At 31.0% G+C, this 27,191-nt stretch overlaps 1 protein-coding gene across 1 annotated transcript in view; it reads left to right on the top strand.

Annotated features, from left to right (window-relative positions):
* Positions 1-10,604: 10,604 nt before the first annotated feature.
* LOC132940358 (chondroitin sulfate synthase 1-like) overlaps positions 10,605-27,191 on the top strand; it is a 24,721-nt gene continuing 8,134 nt past the window's right edge. The window contains exon 1 of the mRNA XM_061007904.1: positions 10,605-12,039. Within this exon, the coding sequence (XP_060863887.1) occupies positions 11,032-12,039 (1,008 nt within the window). The 5' untranslated portion in view covers positions 10,605-11,031. The remainder of the gene's footprint in view (positions 12,040-27,191) is intronic.

Raw genomic sequence — 27,191 nt, 5'->3', positions numbered from 1 at the left:
TATATCTACTTACATATTATATTATACCTATTAGCTATTAAAAAATATACCTACTAGTTACTACCTACGTTTATGAACACAGTTATTATAATACTTTTTTCATACATTAATTGTATCTAACCATGTTAACACATTGAAGGTCATCATGACTGCTCTGACATTACAACAAATTCTGTAAACTTTGCGTCACTTTGAATTGGTCAATACTATATATTGGTATGGCAAACGGTATGGCATTCACGGGACCTATGACCTATCCTATGACTTAAAAAAACATGACTGCTATAGCATATAGCGTGAACGTCAATGCGTGTTAGGTAGGTACCCCTTTAAAAAATCCAAGATTCGCCACTGCGAGTGTTACGGAGAACTATCAAATAAGAAGTAGTAAACTTCACTAACCTCGTTTATTACCGTTGATTATAGTAATTAAAATGAACAGTTCGCGACAGTTTGACAGTACCTATACAAATTGATAAACGAATAGTTGGAAATTGGAATTTAAGGTTTAGATGATTAGACAGACATAAATCATAATTAATAGTAGGTAGGTTGTATGTACCTATATACGGACAATGGACATACGGTATTAATAATATTATACGTGGTCGGTGATACGTTTTATATTGTAAATGCGACTTGCGATGATTAAAAACATAAAAACTTATTTCGGCTCGAAAAAATAACTACCCACCGGCTATCAAATATATAACACAGCATATTTAAGACAAAATATAGTCATCAGATGTTTGGACATTGCAGCAGTGAAATCAGTTTTCACGATGAAAAATCCGGAAGAAAGTACACCACTATAGGCATTAGGCGGTACTTACAAGTTACAACGTATGCCTACGATACTCGGAACTCGGAAGTCGATATGAAACTAGTTGGATGGAACACATATATTCCTATAATGGTCTTAATAATATTACTAGTCCGAAGCCATAAAATACACTTGTTACCAACAATTCACATCATTCTTCATAATATTATTGAAATAATTCACCAACGTTACATATTAATCTCAGTGCAATAACACGAAAGTGCGATGGTGCAGTTACGAGAAGACCTATAAACTCCTGTTAGATTCACAGCGGAGGGATGAATGTATCGATTTTACAACGATGTGTGTGTTTTTTTCGGTTTGTCATCATATTTTGCGGCAGTAAAAACATATTCAATTTTTAACTTTGAGGGTAGTTTTTGATGGCAAAATGGATCTAGTTAGTACTTTAAAAGTTTCAAATACCCAGGATTAATAATTTTTAATACCTAATATATATATTATTATAAGGAATAATATTTTTGAATCGTTTATCTTCATTTAAATATCTAATTTCGTACAAATTTAAACTTAAAATATCTAAAAAAACTGTGGCTATTTACTTATTAGATTTTTTGATTACTGCAATACAGCATGATATACTTACATGGAACCTTGTTTTAAATTTTCAATTCATATCCATAAAAATTGAACATTTCATACATTTTTAACTACAAAATAATTTAAAAATTTTCCATTTGATAAATATGAAATTTAAATGCTTAAAAAAATCGTGCTTATTCATTTTTAATTTGTTTAAACTGCTATTGTACAATATGTGAGGAGCTTATTGTATGAAATTTTAAAGATTTTTGACACAACGAATAAATTGTATTGACATATTATATTATACAAAAAAAAAAAATAAAAAATGAAAAATATCTGTAATCAGCTCAATACGCGTGTTATAATATTTTGAAAATTGTATCAAATATAGAAAATGATAAAATAAACTTTTACAATTTCAAGTATCTATAATATATATACGGTTGTTAGTTTTTAATTTACAACAAAATAAGAATCCATGAGAAATTTAGTGAATATCAGAATATCTAATGTCATAAACATTTAAACGATCATAGAAATGTTATTTGACTTTCCGTTGGATATTTTATTTTTAATAAAGGTAGACAAACTTATGACTTATAAACTCTTGTATTTTTATTTCAAATCATAAATATTACAAAACGAAATATTTTTATGAATTTTTAACTCAAAACAATTTTGAAATATCAGACGCTCAACTTTTTTTTAATTTCAACCACAACTTATGAGGAACCTTAAATTGAATTTTCAAGTCTTTTGACCAAGCAAACATTTTTTTTCGACAATATTATAAACATTTTAATTAAAATCGACAATTTAATATGCATATAAATAGTTCAACACGAGTCAATAGATTTAAAAAATTGTATGGTGTATAGAAAATTCTAATTTAAACATTCAGTGAAAATGCCATGTACCTATTTGGTTAGAGTTTCACTACAAAAAAACCTTAATTTTTTTTTTTGTTTGTCGACTCTATATTTGTTATATTATAAACTATATACATTTCAAAATAGTGTGACTCTTTTTGAGCTAATATATATATAAGATAATTTTTTTTATATATAAATATCAATAAAACTATTTTTGATCAGTCAAAAAACTTAAAAATGTTATATACAAGGTTCCTCATAATTAGTTCATACTGCAACCAAAAATCTAAAGTATAAATCTGCACGGATACCTATATTTTTTTTTATAGATATTTTAACTGAAAATTAAAAATGTAGGAGTTAAGATATATTTTATGAAGAATAACGATCTTAGTTATTTTTTTGAAATTTATAGAAATATTATTCATGTGGGGACTTGACACTTTTAATGCGTAATATATAGTATTACCTATATTTTATATATACAAAGATATTTTTAAATGCAATGTTAACGGAAAAAATTAATTCAACCTACTGTATTAAATTAAATACACTTTGTATAGCGATATAAATAATATATCATAATTCATAATATATACTTATTAGTTATTAATTATTATAGTAATATAATAGTCTAAAATAGTTTTTCGTATTCAATGATTTATCATTGAATTCAAATAATACAATATACATTTTAGAGACTTACTGAATGACGAGGTATACCCAACGTCTAAAACTGTATAACAGAGAGATTACATATTTCCCCCCTTTTTTTAAACTTGTAAGTACCAAAGTCACGTGATGTGCATATTGGTACCCACTCAGTGTATATACTTTGATACTACAAGAAAGGGCTTATTTTTATTCTCTTGAGAGCCTTTTTCCTGAGAGAACTAAATATTAAGTTATACACGAATTCAAAACCCTTGAAAGGCTAAAAATACAACTTGAACTTTAATCAATAAATATTTTTTTTATAAAAAGTTACCAACTAAATTTATTTTTTAATAATAAAAAATTATGATTTGATAGCTGCACTTTTATTTCTAAGAGTCGGATGGGCACAATTCTTTGTATTGCTTTACTATTATAGTATTATACACGTGTGGTATACTTGTACACTGTACAGTGGCGTAATCAAGGGAGGGTGTTCACCCCCCCCCTCATTTCATAATCCTGGATACGCCACTGTACTTATAAGTACTAGTTATCGTATATGCGTATACAACCACTGCAGGACAGATATGTAGTCTTTAAAAAATGCGTGGTTATTGTTTAAACTAATTTATTATTTATTGTTACTATCATACGTTCTATTGTTCTAATGACATCAGTACATCACCAATTAGTATTTAAGGATAACATCATAATGAGTTAATAGATTTTCATACAAAGTAACTTTATACGACAGTGCATAATATCGTACCGCCACTATACCATAATAAAGAAATTTGCTAATTTCGCTAAATTTTTAATCATACCTGTGTTCTAATTTTTATTTATTTTATTTTCGTTAAAGTTCTACGTCTGATAAAGTTCGAAACGAGTTCCAATAAAATTCATGATAGGGTAACAAATAAATTTCGATTTCTTGAAAATTGAATTTTGACCCATCCTTAATAATTATATTATAGCATTAATATAACGACAATTGTTGCAAATATGAAATATGCCCATTTAAAAAAGGGTCACCCGGTACGTCGCCCTTTACCTAAATATGTCATCATATAATAATATAATATTATGACGTAGATAAATTTGTTATTGGTATAATAAATATGTCATTATCTATACGTCTTATAATATGACGTAGATAAACTATGATCAACTATGTATCGTAATTTAATCGTTTATTGAGGGAAGAATAAAGGTTTTATATAGGTATAAATATAATATTATAATCATACGTTTTCAGTTGATAAAACCTATGAGTATAGTGTTATAGGTACGCTCTACTCGAACGAACGGTAGGAGGTAATATCGACTGGTATAGGTACCTTGAAAATTACACGTCAGCGATGCCTAGTAAAAATAAAATAATAATAAATAATAAATATAATTCATTGGGTAAATGACGTAGGTACCAATACAATGACATGACGCTTAGTGTTTAATGTTATAATAAAAATATAAAATAAACAGTCACATGTGGTTGCGAGTAAATATTATTATAGGTACATACACTTTTAAAGAAAATGTTTCATACAATTCACAATTTTCACCCATACGAATATTATGTTCTTACATAAGCAGTTGATCAAACTTAACAACCGTCAAGACGTGTTCATATAATATTTATTACACTTATATAGTAGATATATAACAACATATATTATATCACATAGGGCAGTGGTTTTCAACCTGTGCGTGGCGGCTCCCAGGGGCGTCGTCGGTTATTATCAAGTGAGCCGCGTTTGCAGTAGGAACTAAAAATAAAATTGGTATAATTTATAGTTTAAGTTATCTTTTTTCGCGGCCGTGTAAGTCCACGCGCCCTATACATGTTGTGCGCGCGCGAGTGTGTGTGAGATAGATCGGCAAATCGACAGATTTCGTCATTAAGTAAAGTTAGATTAAACAATATAAATTTGTTTATTTTAATTTTGCGAATGGGAGCCGTATATTAGATTTAAAAATCAAAAGGAGCCGCGTGAACACAAAAAAGTTGAAAACCACTGATATAGCCATATAGGATATGCATATTATATTAGGCATACTTGGGAAAATGGTATATGATTTAACAAGACATAATTATTATTAATTATTATGTTGTGCGTTATTATTCACTATTGTACAGTAATACGTAACATATAGGTTTTCATATACAATATTATAGTCTGTAGATAGGTAGGTAGGTCGTAGGTACATACATAGGTTACTTTTAGATTCCAAGATCTATTGAATCTAATATAAGCGGACCGATGAGCTGGTCTTATACAATGATGTGTTTTTTTGTATCCAAACACTTTCTGTAGTACACAAAATTCTTCAATTTTCAACTTTTAAAGTGGTTTATGGTAGTAAATATTATATTCAATTTATTAATATTTTATTATATTATACCACTACACTGTTGGTACTCCGAGGGTCAAAATACTTTTCAGAATAATCGGGAAAAATAAATTAAGGAAAAAGGGGTTTTCCCCTTTATGCAGAACCACTGGTTTTTGACAAAATCGTTTTTTTTGTTGTAATTCAAAAATACTAAATATATAGTATAACTATAATAATTTTTTACACATACTACGCACCTTTAAGTAACATCTTTTACAATATATAGGTACAGTCTACGTTAAACTTTCTTAAGCTCTTGAGATAAAAATGTGTGAATACATTTCTAATACCTGTAAATATTAATAGATATACCATTATATACCTATAAGCGATATTATAATTACCATGTGCGATGTGTGCAAACGATCACCCGAAGAAAATACCCTATAATAGCTTCTATAAGATCTAACTTTAATAACGGTAAATAACTAGTTAAGATAGGTATATCTAGTAGTATAACAATTTTTAAACGTCTCGTGTTACTCACCTCATTGCAAATTTGTGTCATGTAATGGCTTGTCTTATTATTTTAAACAAAAGAGCAATGATAAATCATTGAATGTATAGAAACCGGTTCTGTTTGTAGGCAAATCTTGCTAACCCGAAAATTGTTTTGAAATTTAAAAAACTAAACTATAGAAAAAAACAATAGTTTTCAATAATTATAAATGGAAGAATCTTAAGTCTATTTTTATTATATTTTTTTAAAAAAGTGAGTTACGTGACACTTCGTCGAAGGCGTCAATATACCCACTAATGTTATTATAATTTAAGAAATAGCTGGAATATGTTATATTATATATTATTATATATATTATTATTTATTATTCGTTTAATTTTTATATTATATGCAATTATATAAACATAATAATATTAAAATTGAATTGCGTAGTATAAGTATACTCAGAGCCTTGCCAAGGGGGTGGCAAAGGGGTGGGGGGTAAGTGCTTTAGGGTGGCAAAAACTGTAATATTTTAAAGGGCGGCAGATGTTTAAATATGTATGTTTAATAGGGGAGCCAGTTATCATTGCCCTAGGGCGGCAATGAAAGTTAGCACGGAACTGGGTATACTTTGACACTCATATAATGATAATATTACTAATATACACTAGAAATTTAACCGGACTAAAAAAAGTTAACAATCCATATTATGTTTTAAAAAGACCACCAAAATGTTCATATTATACCTATAATATATTTGACAACACGCATGGTTCTGACCATTGGCACTCGCACTATTACTAGATTTCAGACGTCTTAACTCCATAAAACATTAAAAATCACTTAAAATCCTACAAAATCCTAAATACCTAATACTAAAAAAAATTATTTAAAATAAATACATTGTTTAACGCTTTAATTTTAGTCTATTCATTAAATGCATTATAAGTATAAACAAGCAATGCGACCGTTCACGTCACAGTCAGTTAAAAATTATAAAAAAAAATGTACAAAATATGTAATGTATCTATGCAGCTCGTAAAAATAGTGTAAGAATTTACTTTTAAATTCTATACTTTTTATTTATTAATTATACTGATTGTTATAACCTACTAATTTTTAATTGGTTTTTCCTCATGCAGAACACTTCGTAATGTATATATTTAATTATAGTTTTTTTTTTTTTTTTTTTTTTTTATTGGTCTTGAAATCTATAAAATTTCTGCTTCGACAACTTGGTCATTAGCATGTTACTATAAATAATAGATACATAATATTTATAGTGGGTAACAGATCTAAGAATTAAATACAAAAAGATACAATAGAAACAGTTTTAGATTAGTTCGTTTAGTAATTTGTACATTGAAAAGGGGTTGACTAGAGTAGCTTGAGTAATTTGGTTGTCTTAAAGAATTCGATGGTGTTGATCTCATTTTCAGGATTTGGGCCTAGACTTGCTCCAATTTGGTGGCTTATATTGAGCTCCTCTCTTTGTTGTATGTAAATTCTACATTCTTCGAATATGTGTTTTATTGTAATTGTTGTGCCACATGATTGGCATATTGGTGGATCTCCTACTAATTATAGTTTATTATTAGTTATTACTGTTATTATATTATATTTTATTTCAAGTGATTTTGAATTTTTTACTGTAACCTTTTATCGAATATCATTATATTTATTAACATATGTGCCTATTATAATTTATAGGTATAATATAATATATTTATATAATAATATGTATATATTTAATATTATCATTAAGATAGTAGGCAGATACAAATATTATACAATACAATATTACATAGGTAGTTGTATATAATAATATATTATATGGTAAATATTATCCATATAATATTATTATGTAGGTATATTATAGTAATGTGCATGCGATGCAAATTCTCGCTGTATTATTCCAAATAAACTGTAGTTAGTAGCTGCAATGGTATCTATATTGTTACAGATTCACTGAGTTAATGTATTTATTGATCTGAGATCACGGACAAAATATAATATATTACACCTCAACGGCTATCGCGTATGTATAACAATAATAGTAACAACTGCTGCAGACAGTATATACAGGCGTATACTATACATTGTATATCGTGGCTAAGAGGCCAAAAGTTGTAGGTATGTCCCAAACATTAAATTTTACAGGAGAGCAGTTTTAAGATCTTAAATTATTCTACACCAAACAGTTTGTGTTGTAGATTTTTGTTTTTTGGTGTTGCAACTGATTTATTTGTAAAATATTCTGTAGATTACATAAATTATTACTTTTAGGTCTTAAAATTTTTTTCCGACGTAATTATAATGTTTCTTTTAAATTTAAATGGGACTTTTTATGAATGGCAATTATAATATATTTTTACCGTGGACATATAAGGTTTTGATGGACATATTAAAAGTTGTTAATTTAATATAAACTCTAATTAATTTATTATATAAATAGTTAAAATGTACGTAAGGCTAATTTTTTTGATATAAAAAATTTAATTTGTTTATATAATTGCAGTAAAAAAGTAAAAAAATATGAAAAATGTTGCAATTTTTTATTAAATGTAAAAAATAATAAAGTAGCATTTTTCATCAAATTTTTAGTCAAATAAAACCCGTGTTATTGATATTTTATGCTAATTGAAGATATCATATTATTTAGTGTAATTTAAAATTTAAAATTTTTATTATTTAAAATAATACGTCCGGACATATTCATTTTTTATAAATAGGTAAACAAATTCAATATTCTAAAACATTACACGTCCAAAATTGAATGTATTGTTTTTGACAAAAGTAACAATTCCGGACTTGTTATATTTGTGCGCTTGATATTTAGATCATGTTAAAATATTTATTGTATGTCTCATTAAATTAGGACTTGTTATATGTGTGCACTAAAAAAACCTATCTTGAACTAAAAACACAAAAATTAAAGTATAAATAAAACATGTTTTACCGAATCAAAAAGACGACCCAGATATACCCTATGGACTAATAAAACGATTTTGAGAAAAATTGGACTTACAACTTTTGGCCTCTTAGCCATCGATATTATGTATATTATATTGTATAGTGATAGTGGCCAATATTGGCTTACATTATTTTTTTTTTTTATTATTAAATAAAACAAAAAACATTGTTATATCTACTACCTTTAAGCAGAGCTTGAGTTGGCAGTAGAGAGTTACATGTTACAACTTAGATTATATACATATATTAATTACTAATTACAACAGCAAATTGATTACATCAACATTCGACAATTAATTAAACATTATATATTATTATACATTATATTATTCAGTATGCACAATTTTAGTTTATAAAAAGCAAATAGGTAGTTTTTAACTTGACAATTTATCTGGCGATAATTTTTTTTTATAAATACATATATTATATAAGTGCATACATATTTTATAATTTTTGAAGTTGTAATAGGTTTTACCTATTATTATTATTATTATTATTATTTACAATCCTGAGACATTTTCATCCTTATGTGGCAACATGTACGAATGTCCCGATGTGTAAAGCGCACGCGTGTGTTGTATATACGTTTGGGATTTCAGCTGTCGTGCGAGTCGTGCGACTAGGGATTGTATTATTATTACATTTCCGTCGTCTCATGGGTGTCGTATATACATTGCAGTGCTCGAATTGGAAAAATAAAAGAATGGGGGACTCTCATACTTGAACAAAATTAGCGTGACTTGATATTATTGAACTCAACCTATAACAGCCCCCCACATACTCGACAACCATCGAGCATAAAACAAATGATTATTACAATATACGAGCATATATGTCCAATATTGTCAGTAGTTACGACTACTTTTGACCAATAACATAATATTATAATATATTTACGCTATAAATAAATTTAGTTGGTTTCTTTCCGTCTAAATGAAAATAATTAATAAGCATATGGTGCTCACCAAATACTATTAAAAAAACAAATACATGGAGAGCTTTTTCCCTTGTTCTCCCTTTCCATTAATTTGAGCACTTCTTATACGCACCAACATTACTCAATAATTCCTATTCAGACAAATAAAAAAAAAAAATATTAATAAAACCGTATTGCTTATATTTTGTTCACGTACCTACAATCTTCATGGTTACAACCGCGACCTACCTGTCCCAGTGTTTCCGAGTACGATGGGTACAGTGGCGCCGAACACGGGTATCAACTGGAGAAAATTCCCCAGTACTATTTATGGGTGGGCTAGGTGGGTGATAATAAGTGATCGGTCATTAGTGGTATTTAATATTTAAAGGCGGTATATCGTGATTATAATGCCCTATTCGAGAGTAGCTAAACATTTTTTTTAAGTAGGTGTGTCGAACACCAGCATTTTTTCCCCATAATATGAAATATAAATCGACGCCACTGGATGGGTATAATTATAATATTTTAATATTATGTAATATCATATTATAATAATATTATATCATATATATGGGTAGGTACCTCACCTAGGTACGTAGGTACCTCACCTAGGTACCTATATCATAATTATTGTGATGTGTTTGAGACGGGCGCACGCGTTTAATCGAACCGTCGACGTTATAATGACGTTATTGTCGTCGTGAGGTACACGCACAATATAATAACATTTAAGTAGGTACCTATAGGAGCGAAAGAATGAAAATCTCGTCTACCATAATAATAAAAATAATAATACACAACAATGGGACGGGCAACGACTGAAAATTTTTATATTACCGCGCGCGAAACTACGTCGGTGCGGTGGGCATTGCTGGCGGATTGTGTGGAGGAGGGATGGTCGGAGAACCAGTCGCCGCCGCCGCCGTTGTGGTCGACGCGTCACCGTCGTTGCCCGTGGCGGTGCGGCGGTCCACCGTCGAGTGCCGACGACGACGACGACGGCGACGGCGACGACCACGACCACGTCGGCGACGGTGTGTCAGTACGTTCGTGCGATTCGGACACGCATCAATTGTGCCGTTTCGGTGTCAGTATTATAGTCGTGCGTCGTACCGCGTGCACTCGCATTCGTCTGTATAATATCATTATTATTTCTAGATAGTTTCCGCTTTCGTTAATAATAATATCGTTTCGGTATTATATACGGACGTGAAAAAAAACCGACCGCCGCAACAAAAATCGGCGTGATCTCAGCGTGGATCGGGATCGAGTGATTTTCGCGATCACATGCCCTGCACCGTATATCGGCGGTACCGAATATCCTATTCCTGTCAGACCACCGGTATGTGAAAAACGTGCAGTGCATCGAGCGGCGCTGCAGAGTACGGACGATGAGCCGCCGATGGCCACCTCGACAGACACGGAACACCGCGACCACCATCACGACGACCACCGGAACCACAACCACCACCACTACGGCCGCCCGGCGCTACCGCGACCGCAGCAGCAGCACCACTATGCGTACAAGACCGTGGCCAAGAAACAACGGTCGTCGTCGGCCGGTGGCAAGAAGAAATCGACCGGCAATCGCAGGCGGCGTCTGACGCATGTGTTGGCCGGCATCGTTCTTGGACTGTTCTTCGGCTACACGTTCGGTGGATCTTATGGCCGATTCCGGTTGTACGCCGGTTGCGGCGGAGGCGGTAGCGATGACAGCAGGCCCGGCATGCTGCGACCGCTGCAGCCTCTGCAGCAATCGTCGCAGGCCCACGACGAAGACAACAGTGGAGCGAGACCCGTGGCCGGACATGCAGGGGGAGCCGGAGGTCCGCCCGAATCGCTGCTGTTCGTCGGCGTGATGACGGCCAACCGGTACTTGGCCACCAGGGCGGCCGCAGTCCACGGCACGTGGGCGCGTCGTGTGCCCGGCCGCGTCATGTTCTACAGCTCGGAAACGTCGGTCCTGCCACCGGGTGCGGCCGACCTGCCGCTCGTCCGGTTGCCGACGGTGGACGACTCGTACCCGCCGCAGAAGAAGTCGTTCCTGATGCTGCAGCACATGTGGGACAACTATGGTGGCGCGTACGAGTGGTTCATGCGGGCCGACGACGACGTGTACGTGCGTCCCGACCGGCTGGCCGCGCTGCTCCGGTCCGTCGACAGCCGTAAACCGGTATTCATCGGACAGGCTGGCCGGGGGAACCAGGAGGAGTTCGGTCTGCTCAGCCTCGAGTACGACGAGAACTTCTGCATGGGCGGGCCCGGCGTCATCATGAGCCGCGAGACCCTGGCCAGGGTGGTGCCGCACATCAAACACTGTCTGAAGAACTTGTTCACCACGCACGAGGACGTCGAGCTTGGCCGGTGTGTGCAAAAGTACGCGGGCGTGTCGTGCACGTGGTCCTATGAGGTAATTTATTATTTTATATTATCGCTGCATTATTGATCTGATATTTTTATATGGGATGAATGACAAAAGATAACATGCACTACAGCATTACGATTAAAAATTACAATACATAAAACAAAAGGAAAATAAAGAATACGCCAAGTATTTTATGTTTGCACATTTATAGTGACCAAGTCAAGAGTTCCCGTCGTTAATTCTATTATTCCACTATGAAACTATTCTTCCTATTGGACAATCGTTCGGGATATGTTTGATTGTTTGATTTTCGTTATCACAATCACGAGAGGGGTTTGTCTCTCATTTTCCATTTGACCATCAGCTGATCCAACATTCTGCCGTTAAACGGTTTAGTGTTGTCCATTTCTGTCATTTCTTCCAGCTACTTGTCAGGGTTAGGTATCTATAGTTACTATTATCCAACTTCGCACGTTTCCAGTTTTCTGCTCACACAATATCCTTACGTTAAAATTGTCCTGCCTAATAATCCCATAATAATCGTCTATATATTACAATGCACGTCGTCTTCGACATCGCTGGTGAAATATCGCCACAGATAGTGGTCATATATAGTGATGAATATCGTAGCTACATATGGTCATTGGTCACACTTTCGAATAAAATAAATTAAATCGTTTTTCTGACCTCTAGCTCCGCGTTAATCCTCCCACTATATAGGGATAGTACAAGACTCGCCTCATTTCGCAAATGTACTGCTATGGCGAGATGTATTATAATATCGAGATCCTGACATCCTGTATGTTACATTATTACATCACTTTATTGTTACCGCGAGGTAGGTATATTATGGTCGATGAAAATCGTCCGATCGGTTTACGTAAACGGACACGCGAGCCGCGAGCCTATGTAGTACCTATGTATATTATAGTGCAGCGGTAGTTGCGTGCGTTCAAATTGTACGAAGGATTTTTATTTTTTACCAATTACAGAAAAGTTCATTCTCTGCAGCACCACTATAGTTTTGTGTATTATTTCGTCTAGAAACGACGTTTAAATTAAAGCATCCATCTTCGTGCCTCGAAAAACATTTGTACGCCCTATCATATGCATTTAAATATAGCTAAGAGGTGATGTATAACGATGGAATTCGTCAATTATTTACTGTGCTCAACATAATAATAACATGTTTATACGATACATTTCGGTTGCGTCATATATTATAGTTGAAAACTGGTTTTTTGGTCACATTCGATTTCCACGAGAGTTAATACAATGCATACCTATACTATTATATTATATTAAGTTACACGTATTTTTGTTTTTTCATCTCGTAGTTCTTGATTATAAAAACATTGCACTTCGTCGAATTAAATATTGTTAGTATTTATAAGTTTTTGTTATACATAACGCTTGTGAGTTGTGGTATACTCAGGGGGTGTCTGCGAGAGTAAACCATTCTTTATTGGATGATTATTTTAGATTCTGAGCAGAGTGATCAGCAATAGATGGATTGATTTGACAATCATGATTCATAAAGTGTGTTTTTAAAAAAATATATCTATGCCCTCTTAAACTTTGAGGATGGTTTCTGATGGAAAATTGGATATGGATATCAGCGCCAGTGCAATTTATAAAAGCTACCCCAAGCCACGGATGAAAAAAAATTCGGATCTTTACGGTGTTAATCCTTTATTTTATATTAATCTTTTCAGTTTAAGAGTAAGTACACACCATCGGGCATCGGCATAGATACCAAGAATAGATAAAAATATTTCTTATAAAATAATACCACTAAAAAAAGCTCTAGACCCTGTGATCGCACTTCCTGCAAATCTAGTATTGATCGGTACTTTGAGTCAAAAGTAAAAAATAGAATTTACAATAATAAGAAAAAAATAACTAAAAAATTACACTATATTACACTATATTTACCTATAGGTACCTACCATAGTTTTTAGAAAGATCAATTTTATCTTTTTATTATAATTCAGAAACAATTATCCGTATAGATACTTGAATGATCATGACATATTTATAATAAGGTTTTTAGATAAAATATAGTTTTTAACGTATATTTTCACTTTTTTTATAGGAGATTTGAATACTTTTTTTAATATATTGTTAAATTTTTTTAGTAAGAAAAAAACTTGAAAATGTAATAAAATATTTTTTAAAAGTTGTACCAAGTATCAATTTAAGAATATCGAATATTTATATGGGCCTAATTTTTTTTGTAAGCGTTTTAAGATCAAATTTTTCATCAGAATGACGGACATTTGGTTTTGTAGTAAAAAATGAATAAAATTTTTGATATCAATACTCAAAGCTTGAAAATATAATGCAAGCCTCATAAGTTTTTCTTACAGAAATCAAAAAATATGGTAAATGCATATATGTAACATATTTATTTATATACATTTAATGCCTATAAACATTTTGACGAGATGTGGATATAACGAAAAGTAACGACTTTTGTCCAACGATTTTAGAAATAGGTATAATAGTTTAACATACTTACATATTATTACTAATATAGAAACGAATTATAAAATATCATTATAAATTTTGAAATAGTTATGCTTAGGTATATTCCATACCGTCTCAGAGGTTCAGATTCGTTTTTCGTATGCAATGATTATCATTGGTTTCAAATTGAAACATCATTATGCAGTGACCCACTAAATAGCGATTAACACTCGAAATCTATATATATTAAAGCAAGACGGGTTATCTAGTTTTTTTTTTTGATATTAATCAATCATATTTTGTGAAATCTATATCAGTTTCCTGTCAAAGTAAACTATATCTAACCAAAATAATTATACTTATCAGTTATCTTTAACTATTGGCGATTACAAAAATGTGATGTTTACTGCTCCTCTTCAGAAATCCAGCTCCACCACTGTAACAAAGTTAACTGATTATTTTATGAATGTTTAAAAATATATTTGCCGCTTTTCATTTTGCAATTGAAGTAATAGTCTATACGTCATACAAGTAAATAAGTAATACATACTAACCTTGTACCTACCTCGTAATAATATTTAAAAATGAATTACTGTTTCATTCAAAGAATCTTATATTATATACAATAATCAAAAATTTTAAATTAAATAGCAATATGTACTTAGAAAAATTACAACAGTCCAATATATTTAGACAACGATTGGGATGATAAATAGTTCTTTTTTTTGGCACATGACAATCAGTTTTGCTGAAAACTAATGTCAAAATTTGAAGTCTTCTAGGAACTGGCATAGAAATATTTTTAGCCATTATTATATTCAATGGCAAAGAACAATGGTTAAGTTAAATTTGCGGTTTTCGTTCTAACGTGCTAAATATGTCTATGTTGATCCCGATAATAATTCATATGTGGTCATTGCCCATTGGTCATATTATAATCATAATATCTGTAAAGTAGAATAATGATTGAAATTCCAGTTAAATATTTAAGTTACCCGCTGTATAGTAAATACTAAGGTACATCCTACGTGAATTCGAAGGGAATACATCAATTCTCAAACACGGTGGTGCCATTAAAAAATTAATGACAGAAATAAGGTTTATCCAGAAATTGGAACATACACATTTTATGATCAAATAATATATACAACACAGCTGGTACCGGTTTCATTCAATATTGTTTTATCTATGTACTTAATTATTCTCTCGAAAACATTATTAAGGTCGTTTTCCTATTCAGACGTAAATTTCAATAATAATCAACAGAATTAACAACCTTTGAACATATTTTTAATTATTTATCGAAACTAGATAAAAAAAACACGTTTAAATCATATATTAATATTAATATACTGATTGCTGATAGTAAGATTTAATTTTGATGACTATAATATTATTTACCCAAAAATTATGTAAAATTGTTTTCAAAGATGATAATATAGTTTTCGATTTATTTATCTACGTAAATATTAAATTTAGTTATGGACACGTCTTATATGACATGCCACATACGCGCGTGGTTATCTAGGGCCAAATCGATTAAATTATGCATCATTATATTTATTTTTTATTTCTACAAGTTCCTTATGATTTATTTAGACCTTATTATGGATATAATAAAACATGGTCAAACACCGTATAATACATTAACAAATAATATGATTGCGTTAAATAAATAATACTAACTATGTGAACCTATAGTACCTAGTATTCACGCACAAAATATGCATTACCTATCTAAATAGAGTTTACATAAAACAAATATGTTTTTAATTGAAGCTATAATATACACAGATGTTTGAACAACTAAATTAATTGTTATTTAAATGGAACGCAAGTACAAAAATGATTTATTAGGTTGTTGATGTACCTACCTAGTACTTATACTTTAAGTCAGAGAAAAACCAATTTAAAAAATAAAAATGGTTAGGATAGTATATAATATATTTATATGTCTTATTGCTATTTGTTATAATTTATTCGTAGGATATCGGTGTAGGTAATATCGCTCATGAAGTCATTTCAGTTTAAGTTTAATTCACTTTTTGTCATCTCCTATTTGCTACTAAGATCACAGTTCAATGAATTTCAAAAACCATATTACAATATTATATTATAAATAAATATGTCAATTTTAATATAATATCCTAATATTATAGGTAGGTATGTACATTGTACATTGTACGCATCGTAAAATGTTATTTATTTCGAAATTTTGATGTCTTGATATCATAATCGGTCTAAATTATAAAATGATCGTATCTAGTTAAAGAGATGATAATTCTTTAATAAATTAATTCTAGTAACTATTAAAAGTAATAAAGTATTAATTGAATAAATTTAGACATTAGACGTATACGTAGGTATGAACAATACCGGATAATAAATAATGGTATTTACCTACGTATATTATAATACTATTATAGAGAATAGTTTCTGCGTATAGTGCATTAATGGATATTATATTATAATTATCAAAAAAATAAAAAATGTAATTATACTATAAAAACAATCAAATCTAAAAGTCAATAGATATTAGTTTGGAAAAATTTTGAATTTCATTTACAGTCGTTTTTCATAATTTTTTTTCATTTTACAACAGTCTTAAAATAATATAGCACTCACAGCTGCAGCAGTGATAAATATTATAATGTCTATAGTATTACTTTTATTATCGATAAAACTAATATTGACGTTTCCTGAACAATTCGTTCTAGCCGCTATAGCACATATTCACATCTTTGTCTGTCTTTCGGAGATTGCAGTAAAGTACTTTGTCCATTACGTGCGCAATGTAATTTGGTGTAACGTACAACTGGATAATTAATAATTATTATTGTTTGAATAAAAATATATTTAAAAACCATTAAATAAATGCCAGCATGACATATTATTATGGTATAGCTTGGCAATATATTAGGTATACAATATTGATAAATAATATTTATACTTCAGTTTTTATATAGTAAATATTAAGTATTAAAGCTATTGACTCTTTAAATTCGTACAATACTATGATATTTAAAAACTGACATACTATTGAACTTGTCAAAAGTTCTTCAATGAATTGAGTCCATAAATTAAGCGTAGGTACAGGATTATACAAAGATGATCAATAATTTAGAAAATTGGAGACGTATAATAACATATTATTAACAATTAAAAATACATTAAATGTGATTCGCTAAGGACTTCTATTATTTTCAGTACATTTTAATAATTCAGAAACTATACTCCTTCAAAATTTGATTTATAGACACATCAAAATAAAAAATCATCCACTTAGCAACTTACAGTAAAAAATTATGGTTTTCATTTGAAAAAGAAAAGTTTGTTTCACAGGTCTCTCCTTAATGTCAAAAATCAGAATTTAAATAAGTTTATTATGAACGGATAAAAGCGATTTGGTAATGCACTTGATCGATCATTCTGTATTTATATAGTATTCTTTTAGCTAGGTAACTTATAACAGCAAGAAGGCCGAAGGTTATAATAAACGTACCTATAATATAGGGATACTAATAAAAAAAAAAAACGATTAACGTTGAAATATTTTTATATTGGTCATTATACATTGCGTGACAATTATTATAGAAAAGTAGTTAACATTTCTTTAACAATCATTATCCATCAGTGAGTTTATTAATGTTGTTCTTCTAGGCTTATAGAATATATAACTATATAATCTTAAATCTACTAAATAATAGTATTATATTAATATATATAATATTTTTTGTAATATAATTCTAGGACTATTCTATTTATTTTAACTTTATGACACAACTATTAATGTCAACAAATCCTAATGCCATTCTACTAGACTCACACGTCGGGAGGACGCTCGTGATTTGATCTTAAGATGTGCACACGTGTTTAATAAAAATAGTATGTCTTATCTGTAGCCTTGTAATGTAATAGCTTTTACTATACCCTCTTTAAATATCAAAATACAAATCGTGTAGGGTCTAATATATAATAAATAACCGTATTATTCATTAAATCCTAAATGAAAACACGTGTTTATAAAGATTTTAATTAACTTCTGTTCGGACAACTTCCTACGACGAGACGGCGTGACGGGTTATAATGTTGAAATGTAGCCATATTATGTTCATAGCGATATTAGATACTATTATTTTATTCTTTCAAGTGGAAATATTTTCAAAAGTATTGAAACTTTATCAGAGTATTTACAAAATATGTTATATTTACGTAATCTAGGATATATTTTTGGGTGATCGGGAGGAGAGGGAGGGGCAGTCAGTGGTAAAACTAAAAATCTATAAGGTAAAATACTAAAATGACACTATTGCCCATTCAATCAAATATCTGAGAAGGCAGTTGCCCCCCCCCCCCCCCGGATTATGCCTGTGTGTATGAAACAATTATTGTATTACCTAACTATTAAATACCAATAAGCTAAGTGGTTTGTTAATAATAATATTGAGATCCATTTTTCAATTAAAATTGTATGTACACTTAAACTTTTAACTAAATGTACATAAGAACTACATTAGAGACTAGAGTATGCTCTAATAATTACTTATAAGTACTCCAGTCTAGAATGTCAGTAGATAAGTAGATATATTATATATTATTATATAATTTGCATATTATGTAAATACAAATTTTGGAAAAAAAATTATTATTATTTGGTGAGTAACTAAAATTGCAATTATGCAAATGTGAGTATAAATAAATATTAAATAGGTAGTAAAAAAAATCTTAAGTGACTCTTAAACTCATAATAATAACGCAATACTCGTACAATGATGACGTTATAATATTTTTCAGAGACGGCATCGTGTCGTTTGTATACCTATACTCATCGATTGTGTTTATTGACTTTTTTTTCGTTTTCCACGCGTATAAAAAACCTACTGCTGAGGTATGTGCAAACGTATTATATATATATATACCCTCGTATATACCTAATGTTTAAAACATATTATATCATTGTGATCTAGTTATTTCGATTAGGTGTTCTGAAAGTATCGCCTACCGCCAATGTGTCAATAATAATTATTATATTATATATAATATATATACATTTAATAACATATCCTGCAATATAGACTACACGTATATATTATATGTACAATGTACGTATACCTATACCTACATAATATATTATATAGATACACGTGTGCGTAATATAATACAGTTGTGTTCGTTGACGCGTCCAGTGCAGGTTTTGCAGGAAAATATCCGAGTGAGTGATGTGTAATGAACCTGGTTTTTTTATAAATAATTGGATTTCATTGTAAACTTACCTATTGATTGAAATGGATTTTTTTCATATCATCGTAACATTTTTCAGATCGTTGACAAAATACTGTATAATGTGACAATGATTTGCTTAATTTATCGTTAAACACTTCCAAGTGTAGGTATATTTATGTCATACGTGAGCGTTGTGCAGATAACTCACCCCGTCGAATATCATAATTTATAAATATATATAATAATATGTATCATATATTATAATATTGCTGGTAGCTCTATATTTTCAGAAGCAAATCAGCTCTTCGCGAGGCGCGTCGAATCGTCTGTCAAACGAACACGTGCAGACCGTATGCTCGTGTATTTTTTTTTAACTTTATATATGCACTGAACCGAAGGAAAAAAAATGGCGTTTTGAAAAACTGATCTGTCGGTCGGTCGGATTCTTTGACGTGGGTTTTTTTTCGTGTGTGTGGCGCGCACATGTCTAGCATTTGTTTTTAAAAACACACCAGAGTCTGCTGCAGGAGCACGTATAAATAAATGTAATATAATATATTATTATGTTATGTTATATATATATGAATGGCTTTCGTGTGGTGGTGGTGGTGAAATTGTTGAAGGACTCGTGTCACTCCCTCGTCTTTTTTGGGTGAGTTATTGTAGAGTCGAAACTCGGCTTAATGTCGCGTAGTATATCAAACTGTACAAATCACGCGATTGCAAGTTGCACCCATTTCGTCGCGTCTTATATAAATTTATTATGAACGACTAAATAACGTTTAAGTGCATATTGTGCGTGCAACAGATATAATAATATATTACCCCGCGCCAGACCCCTGCGTGTCAGCTGAAGTATGCGTTGAAATATTAATTATTATTATCAGACTGTTAAACTATGTAACAATGATTTATATTATTGTAATATTATATGCACATAGCGAGGAAATGCGTTTGAGTTGAAAACTCAACGACTTATGACGAATTAAGACGATGACCGAAATCGAGTCGAGGATTCCGGATGTTGATACTTCACTTTGTGTAATATTAATTAATGAATAATAATATGTTATGAAAAAATATAAACTCCTATTGTAATATTGTAATAAGTTGATAAATAAAAAATCATAATGATGTCAACGAGAATTTCATGAAAATGTTCAATGCTACTATTTATTACGATTAGTATGTACTTACCCTAGATAAAATTAAATATTTAAAATTGTTTTACATGCAGATCGAGAAGGTGAAAAAATTGCAATGTGAAACTCAAAGTATTTTTTTCACTACGAGCGTCTATTGCTATATTTAAAGTTGGACGCGTTGCACAATACACTATTCAACGTTCATGGTGAAGTACGACGGTTAACATTGTAGGTATCTACACGTAAACGACTGCTAAGCGCCAAAAAAATATAAATGATAGAATAAAAAATGCAAATAATTACATATTAAATTTTTTAATTAAAATGCCTCGTGATGAAGCACTAAAAATATGAACAACAATTTTCATGTTATATAAATGTTAGACTGTTTCGACGTATTTTAGGTTCGCATAAATAATTAACAATTTCATGGAAGTTTTTTTCAAAAGTGTATTCACTTGAAGTGTTGCTGTGTGCCTGTGTCGGTGGATGTCTTGCGATAGTCGTGGTTTTAGATGTCTATTTTTGGTCATATAGGTACCTGGATTGAAATCCTTTAGTGTTTTAACGGTATGTTATTTTGAAATTCTGAAATAAAATTATTTGGTTGGTGTTTTTTATCAAAGACTTAAGTCCTAAAAACCTACAGTTGGTCTGGTATTCAACTTAAAAAAATAAATAGATTGCTGGACATTACATCGTGTAAGGAGAAAATTGTGACTACAATAAACCTCTAGTACAGAAGACGAAAAAAATGTCTTGATAAATCCGTAAGAAACTAATCGACTTATACTCAAATCCATTGAAAGTAGAATTAATATCATATTATATATACCTATTATACTTTTGTGTTCAACTGCAATTTTATATAAACTTGATACCGCTTTTAAGTCTACAATTATTTTTTTATTTGAAACGGTGTTCTCCGCAGCACTAGTATTAAATCATCTTAACAAAGAGATTGCAAAATCTGTAGATAAGTATATACCTAGGTATAAGTATTAAATATATACTCGAGTGTTGTTTTCTTATATTTTCTGGTGTGCCTATCTACCTGATTTGTATAGGTAACTGTTATTTACTTGAGTGTATACCTACAGAGTACATAATTATAATTTATATTAGATTATAATTTGATTCGCAAAAATTACCTGCATAACAGTGTAATATTACTATTTTGTTTAATGGTGAATATAAACGTATGCTACTATTGCTACTATACTATAGTATAATATATTTACTACCTACTATACCTACTGCTTCTACCAATAATAATAATAACTTATTTTATCTAGTTGTCTTTAAAAATAAAAATTCATTAAACTCATGTGTAATTACCAGTTAATGTACCTAAAGCTTTACATTTGGACGATGATCGACGATCGTCAATCATTCTTTTTAATAAGCAATAATATACCTACATATTATGATGTAGTAATAATATCATTGACAATATTTAAATTCCAATATAAAAACCTATTTTGATTTTTAACCTACTATTTGACTAATTACAACGAACCGTGTGTAATGTTAAATAATAATACCAATATATATTTTGGTTTAAAAATGATGCTCGGTAAATATTTCCTTAAATTAATAAAAAAAATAATGTATGACAACAGTAATTTATATTTTATTGATGGAGAAGTCTTCATAATCTACAATAAAGCATAAACAAATTAAACTGAATGTAGTATGAACGAAATTGTAATCGTAAACACTATAATAATGACCAATAATAAATGTTGATTATAATATGATCTAATTATATAGAATTTCATGCGTGTTAACCAGTTTTTGTGTTCAAATAATAAAATAATTGCGACTTCGTAATATTATACCTCTTGAAATGTAGTTCATTGATGAGTGAATACTAGCGAAAAGCTTAATGATGACCAAGTTTGTATTGAAAGCCCGGCACATATCTGATAAAAAATTGTAATTATTCAATTATTTTTCATTCCATTTTATCTTCTACTAAAGAAAGGACTATTATTATTTTATATTTTAAACGCATTTTGGGCGCTCCAAACATATTTTGAGTGGCTTGTAATTTAGTGACCCAAAAACCAACCGTCAAATCCCGTAATTCTTGCACACTATGACATTTTCAAATGAAATATTTTTGACAACAGTTCATTCAATCTACCGTACCTATTTTTAATAGTAAAATAAATAATTACTTTATAATAGCAAAATAATTATTAATATGTTATATATGCTGACAGTCTTCGCCAAGAATCGTTTTTCGTATGTAATGATTTATCATTGAATTTGACATATCCATTACAATGACTTACTCAAGGACGATATTATTTACACTCGACACCTACTGTACAGCGATTACCTATTTCCCCCGTATCTTTTTCTAATTCCAGACCACTTTTCCGCTTTTGTATTACTTGCGACCCACCTATATTGTGTATTATCATCTACTTACTATTTTAAAGCCCTATACCCGGCCTACATCTTTAACTGTGTTTGAAAGCGGCATTAATTAGGTAACTATACCCCTAAGGTTTATGTTGTGTATGCTCATTTTTCCAAAGTTAATTATTTTATTATCCGTTAACCTGGATAAGGCTAATGAAAATGCAGAAGACGAAGAGTGTGTATACCAATAGTAGTACACAAAAAATTTAAATAAGAGCACTAAATAATATATTGAAATTTATTCGCAAGCGGTTTGACACGTTGGTGAGTCATGGTTATCATAATAATAAAATACCCAATAATTATACCTTCAATATTATCTTATTATCAAATTTGCGATAAGCACTAGTTTATTTGATGATTACCAATTATAACATTATAGTGGTCGATCCGGACGCGTTTATATACTATAATATGGTTTGTACCTATCACGGTTTAAGATAGAAAATTCTATCTTAAACCGTAGTAAACACATAATAGATCCCACGCATGCATTCTCAGATACGCATCATAAATCATAACATGTTTTACCTCAACTTGTACAGTTTTACGGCTTTACTTATTTATACAAATTTAATTTTTAATCGTTATATGAAAATCCGTCGTACCTTCGACGCGTCCTCGGTAAAAGCCGAAATTAAAAAAAAAAAAAACGGGAATCTTGCGTACCAAACAGGACGTCACGGCCATCGTTCGACTTACGACAATTATTATCGCGACGGACGAGTACATCACGAAGACGTGTCGACATATATTTTAATATATATTTATATGCACATTATATTATTATTATATGCGTACCTATGCGTGATGTATGTACGCGCGTATTAAGGTTAGATTTATAGACCAATTACGAAATTAAGAACCCTTTTTATATTATTGTGCCAACTATTCCGCATGCTGCGTGCTCGCGCTCTATAATAGCGTATAAATAAAAATGCGCGTTAAGGAAGTCACTAACCTATGTGTGCGTGGCTCAATGACTACTGCGATCACGTAGGTAAGTCGAGGAGAATATTATGTGTGTGACGCGGCCAACTGCCAAGGCCGCCGCCGGACCTAATGCGATACCGTTGCTATAATATGGTCGGGAGGACCGGTTTTTATTATTATTATTATTATTATTTTTTCCTCCCGATCAAATGAAATGGTGTTTTTTTTTTTTGTGTGTGTGTGTAGAGGGTGAACAACGCCGCAATGCCCGCACCGCGGACGGCGGAGGAAATGGGAAAAAAAAAGAAATCGAAAAGAAATGTGTACACTGCGCACCAGTACCTATATACGAATTCGTTCACGGATAATTAATGGATTTTTTATGAGGCGCGCGGTGCCTTAAGAAAAAACAAATTGTTTGTCTTTATGTAATAGCACACGAGGAATCGGTTTAGACCACGACAGACATCTGCAGCAGACGAGCGCGTTACAATGATGATAATAATATGTCGTGTATTATATATGCGAGGAAACAATAAAAAAAAAAAGCAAGAAAAAAGATCAGTATAACAATGCGCATCCTATACATAGGTATATATATACTTCCTGTATATTAAATTATGGTATGTTTAATAATATTATTATTTTACATATTATTATATTGGTCGGACGAGCGCTGCAGACAAGAATGGACTCGTTTTCCAATTATGGTCACTCGTAATTGTTTTTATTTGGTCGCGAATTTGTTTTTTTCCTACGTTTATATGTATATACCTATACCCACCTACGTGTAGGTATGGGTTCGTTTATTACCTGTATAGAAATAGAACGGTATGTGCGAAACGTCTGCGGACACTCGAGAAACCGTTTTGAATTGCACGCCGCCGCCACTCTTATGGCCATAATAATATAATAATATAATATTACCTCCGTCGTACGTGTGGTGTTTTTTTTTTCCCATCCAAATCTTACAGAGTCATGTGCGCCGCGAATGTACGCAATTATCAAGGAATGTTTTGGTTATAGTATAGGTACCACGTGTGCCGAAATCGTATGTTGTTTTGTGCTATCCATCGGTAATAGGCGCGTTGGAAATATGATATTATGGAACTAATCATGGAGGTCCCTCCATAAATTGTTATATAAGCACGCGAAACGGAAAAGTTTTTCGACCACAGACGACCCCGTGGTTATCGGGTCGGGACGTACTGTAAAATATTTCAACTCAGCCTAAGTACGGGTGAGTGGAGGGGCGCTCGTAAATCCTCTCGGTATAACCTCTCGCATATAATAATATTATGATTTGATCGCAGTACGTTTTCAATAAAAATAATAATAATATAACATTTTAAATATTTAATTATTCTGTTGACCATATAAAATGCTTGTGTAACCTACGATTGTGGTTGTTATTATATGGTTTTTACCTATTTTCGGCTCGGACTTAATCATAAAAATATTAAGTAACGCGGATTTTACCTATATACGGCTATATATAAGTATAATAAGTATATATATATAATATATATAATAATATACATACGAACGCGCTTACACCTACATATAGTTGTATAACTATATATTATATATTATAGAAATTCGACCCTTTTAACCCCCGAAATCGGGTGCATCGGTTCCTACTGCAGCAGTAACATACCTTAACAATATATAAAGTCAGCTGTCGAGCAACATTGTATGTTGAAGAGTAAACGGATACGATTTCGAGCCCATGTAACAACGAATTTCATTATCATCATCGTTTAGGCGTACAAATCAATTTTAATTTTATTAAAATAATATAATAATAGCGGTTATAAAAACGTCGGTAAATGGTTTAAATTATTTTATCATCATTATATATTATGGACGTATACAAATTATTAAAGTGGGTTTATGATTACAAAAACGTCATTAACTAATACTTGAAGGCGTCGTATATTATATATTACTTATTTGTTGTACGCACGTGAGGATACAAGTCAAGACTATAAGTGCACACCGTTAGTGCAAGTGCAGCAGTATTATAATAAATAATATAGTTATAGTTGCTCTACTCGTCATAAAATATTATTATTGGATTGAAACATGTGGTTACATAAACGAAAAAACGAATAGCTAATATGGTTATTAATTTATCGGAGTGAATGAACTTGAGGAAAATATTATAATATGCATGACCATTGGCTATTCTGTACCTATACAAAGAGAGCCAGAAAACATAAATGTGTATACGTTGATGTAACGATTAACGTTAGGTACCTAATATACAGTAATACCCGTATGTACTGTACATGTACATTAGCTGTGTTCATCAAGTTTTTTTATATGGCTACGAATATAATATGCGTCTTATAATGATTCTTAGAGGCAAATAATATTATTTTAACACCCCGTTACAGCACCTGCAGTGAGAACCATACGATTCACACGTATTTTATTCGTATATATTAAAATATTAAATAGGTAAATTCGTATTAATATAGCGTATGCTTTGTATGTCATCGGTAACCAGAAAACCATTATATCATAAAACAATGTTTAAAGATATAAATTTTAATTTTTTGTTCAAATTTAACGCAAATATTCTCTAAAACACAATAAACCGAAAAATTCATTTTTATTGCACTCCGATACAATACAGTCTGCATGTATTATCTAAATATTATTATTTTTATCACTGCGCGCATGCAATTTGAATACGACACTATATACAGCTTAAAATCGAGCATAATATTATATTATAATATTATTAATTATTATAGTAAGATAGAGCGAAACAATATACGTCCATTGAAAAACACGCGTGTAATCTGAAAACGTATAGTCAAATAACAGGTATTCATAATGCACAATATTATACGACGTTAAAGTTATATAATATATATTTGATAATCATCTTTGACACTGTGAAATTACACTGTGAACAGGGGTATGAAATATGTAACAGCGGAAGAGAGGGTTCGACCAAATGCTAAATCCTGAAGTTATGGGGTG

The sequence above is a fragment of the Metopolophium dirhodum genome, chromosome 3 (genome assembly GCF_019925205.1).
Source record: "Metopolophium dirhodum isolate CAU chromosome 3, ASM1992520v1, whole genome shotgun sequence".
In the NCBI taxonomy this organism is placed as follows: domain Eukaryota; kingdom Metazoa; phylum Arthropoda; class Insecta; order Hemiptera; family Aphididae; genus Metopolophium; species Metopolophium dirhodum.
Note: the sequence above shows the minus strand (reverse complement) of the source record. Positions and strands in the feature narration are given on the sequence as shown.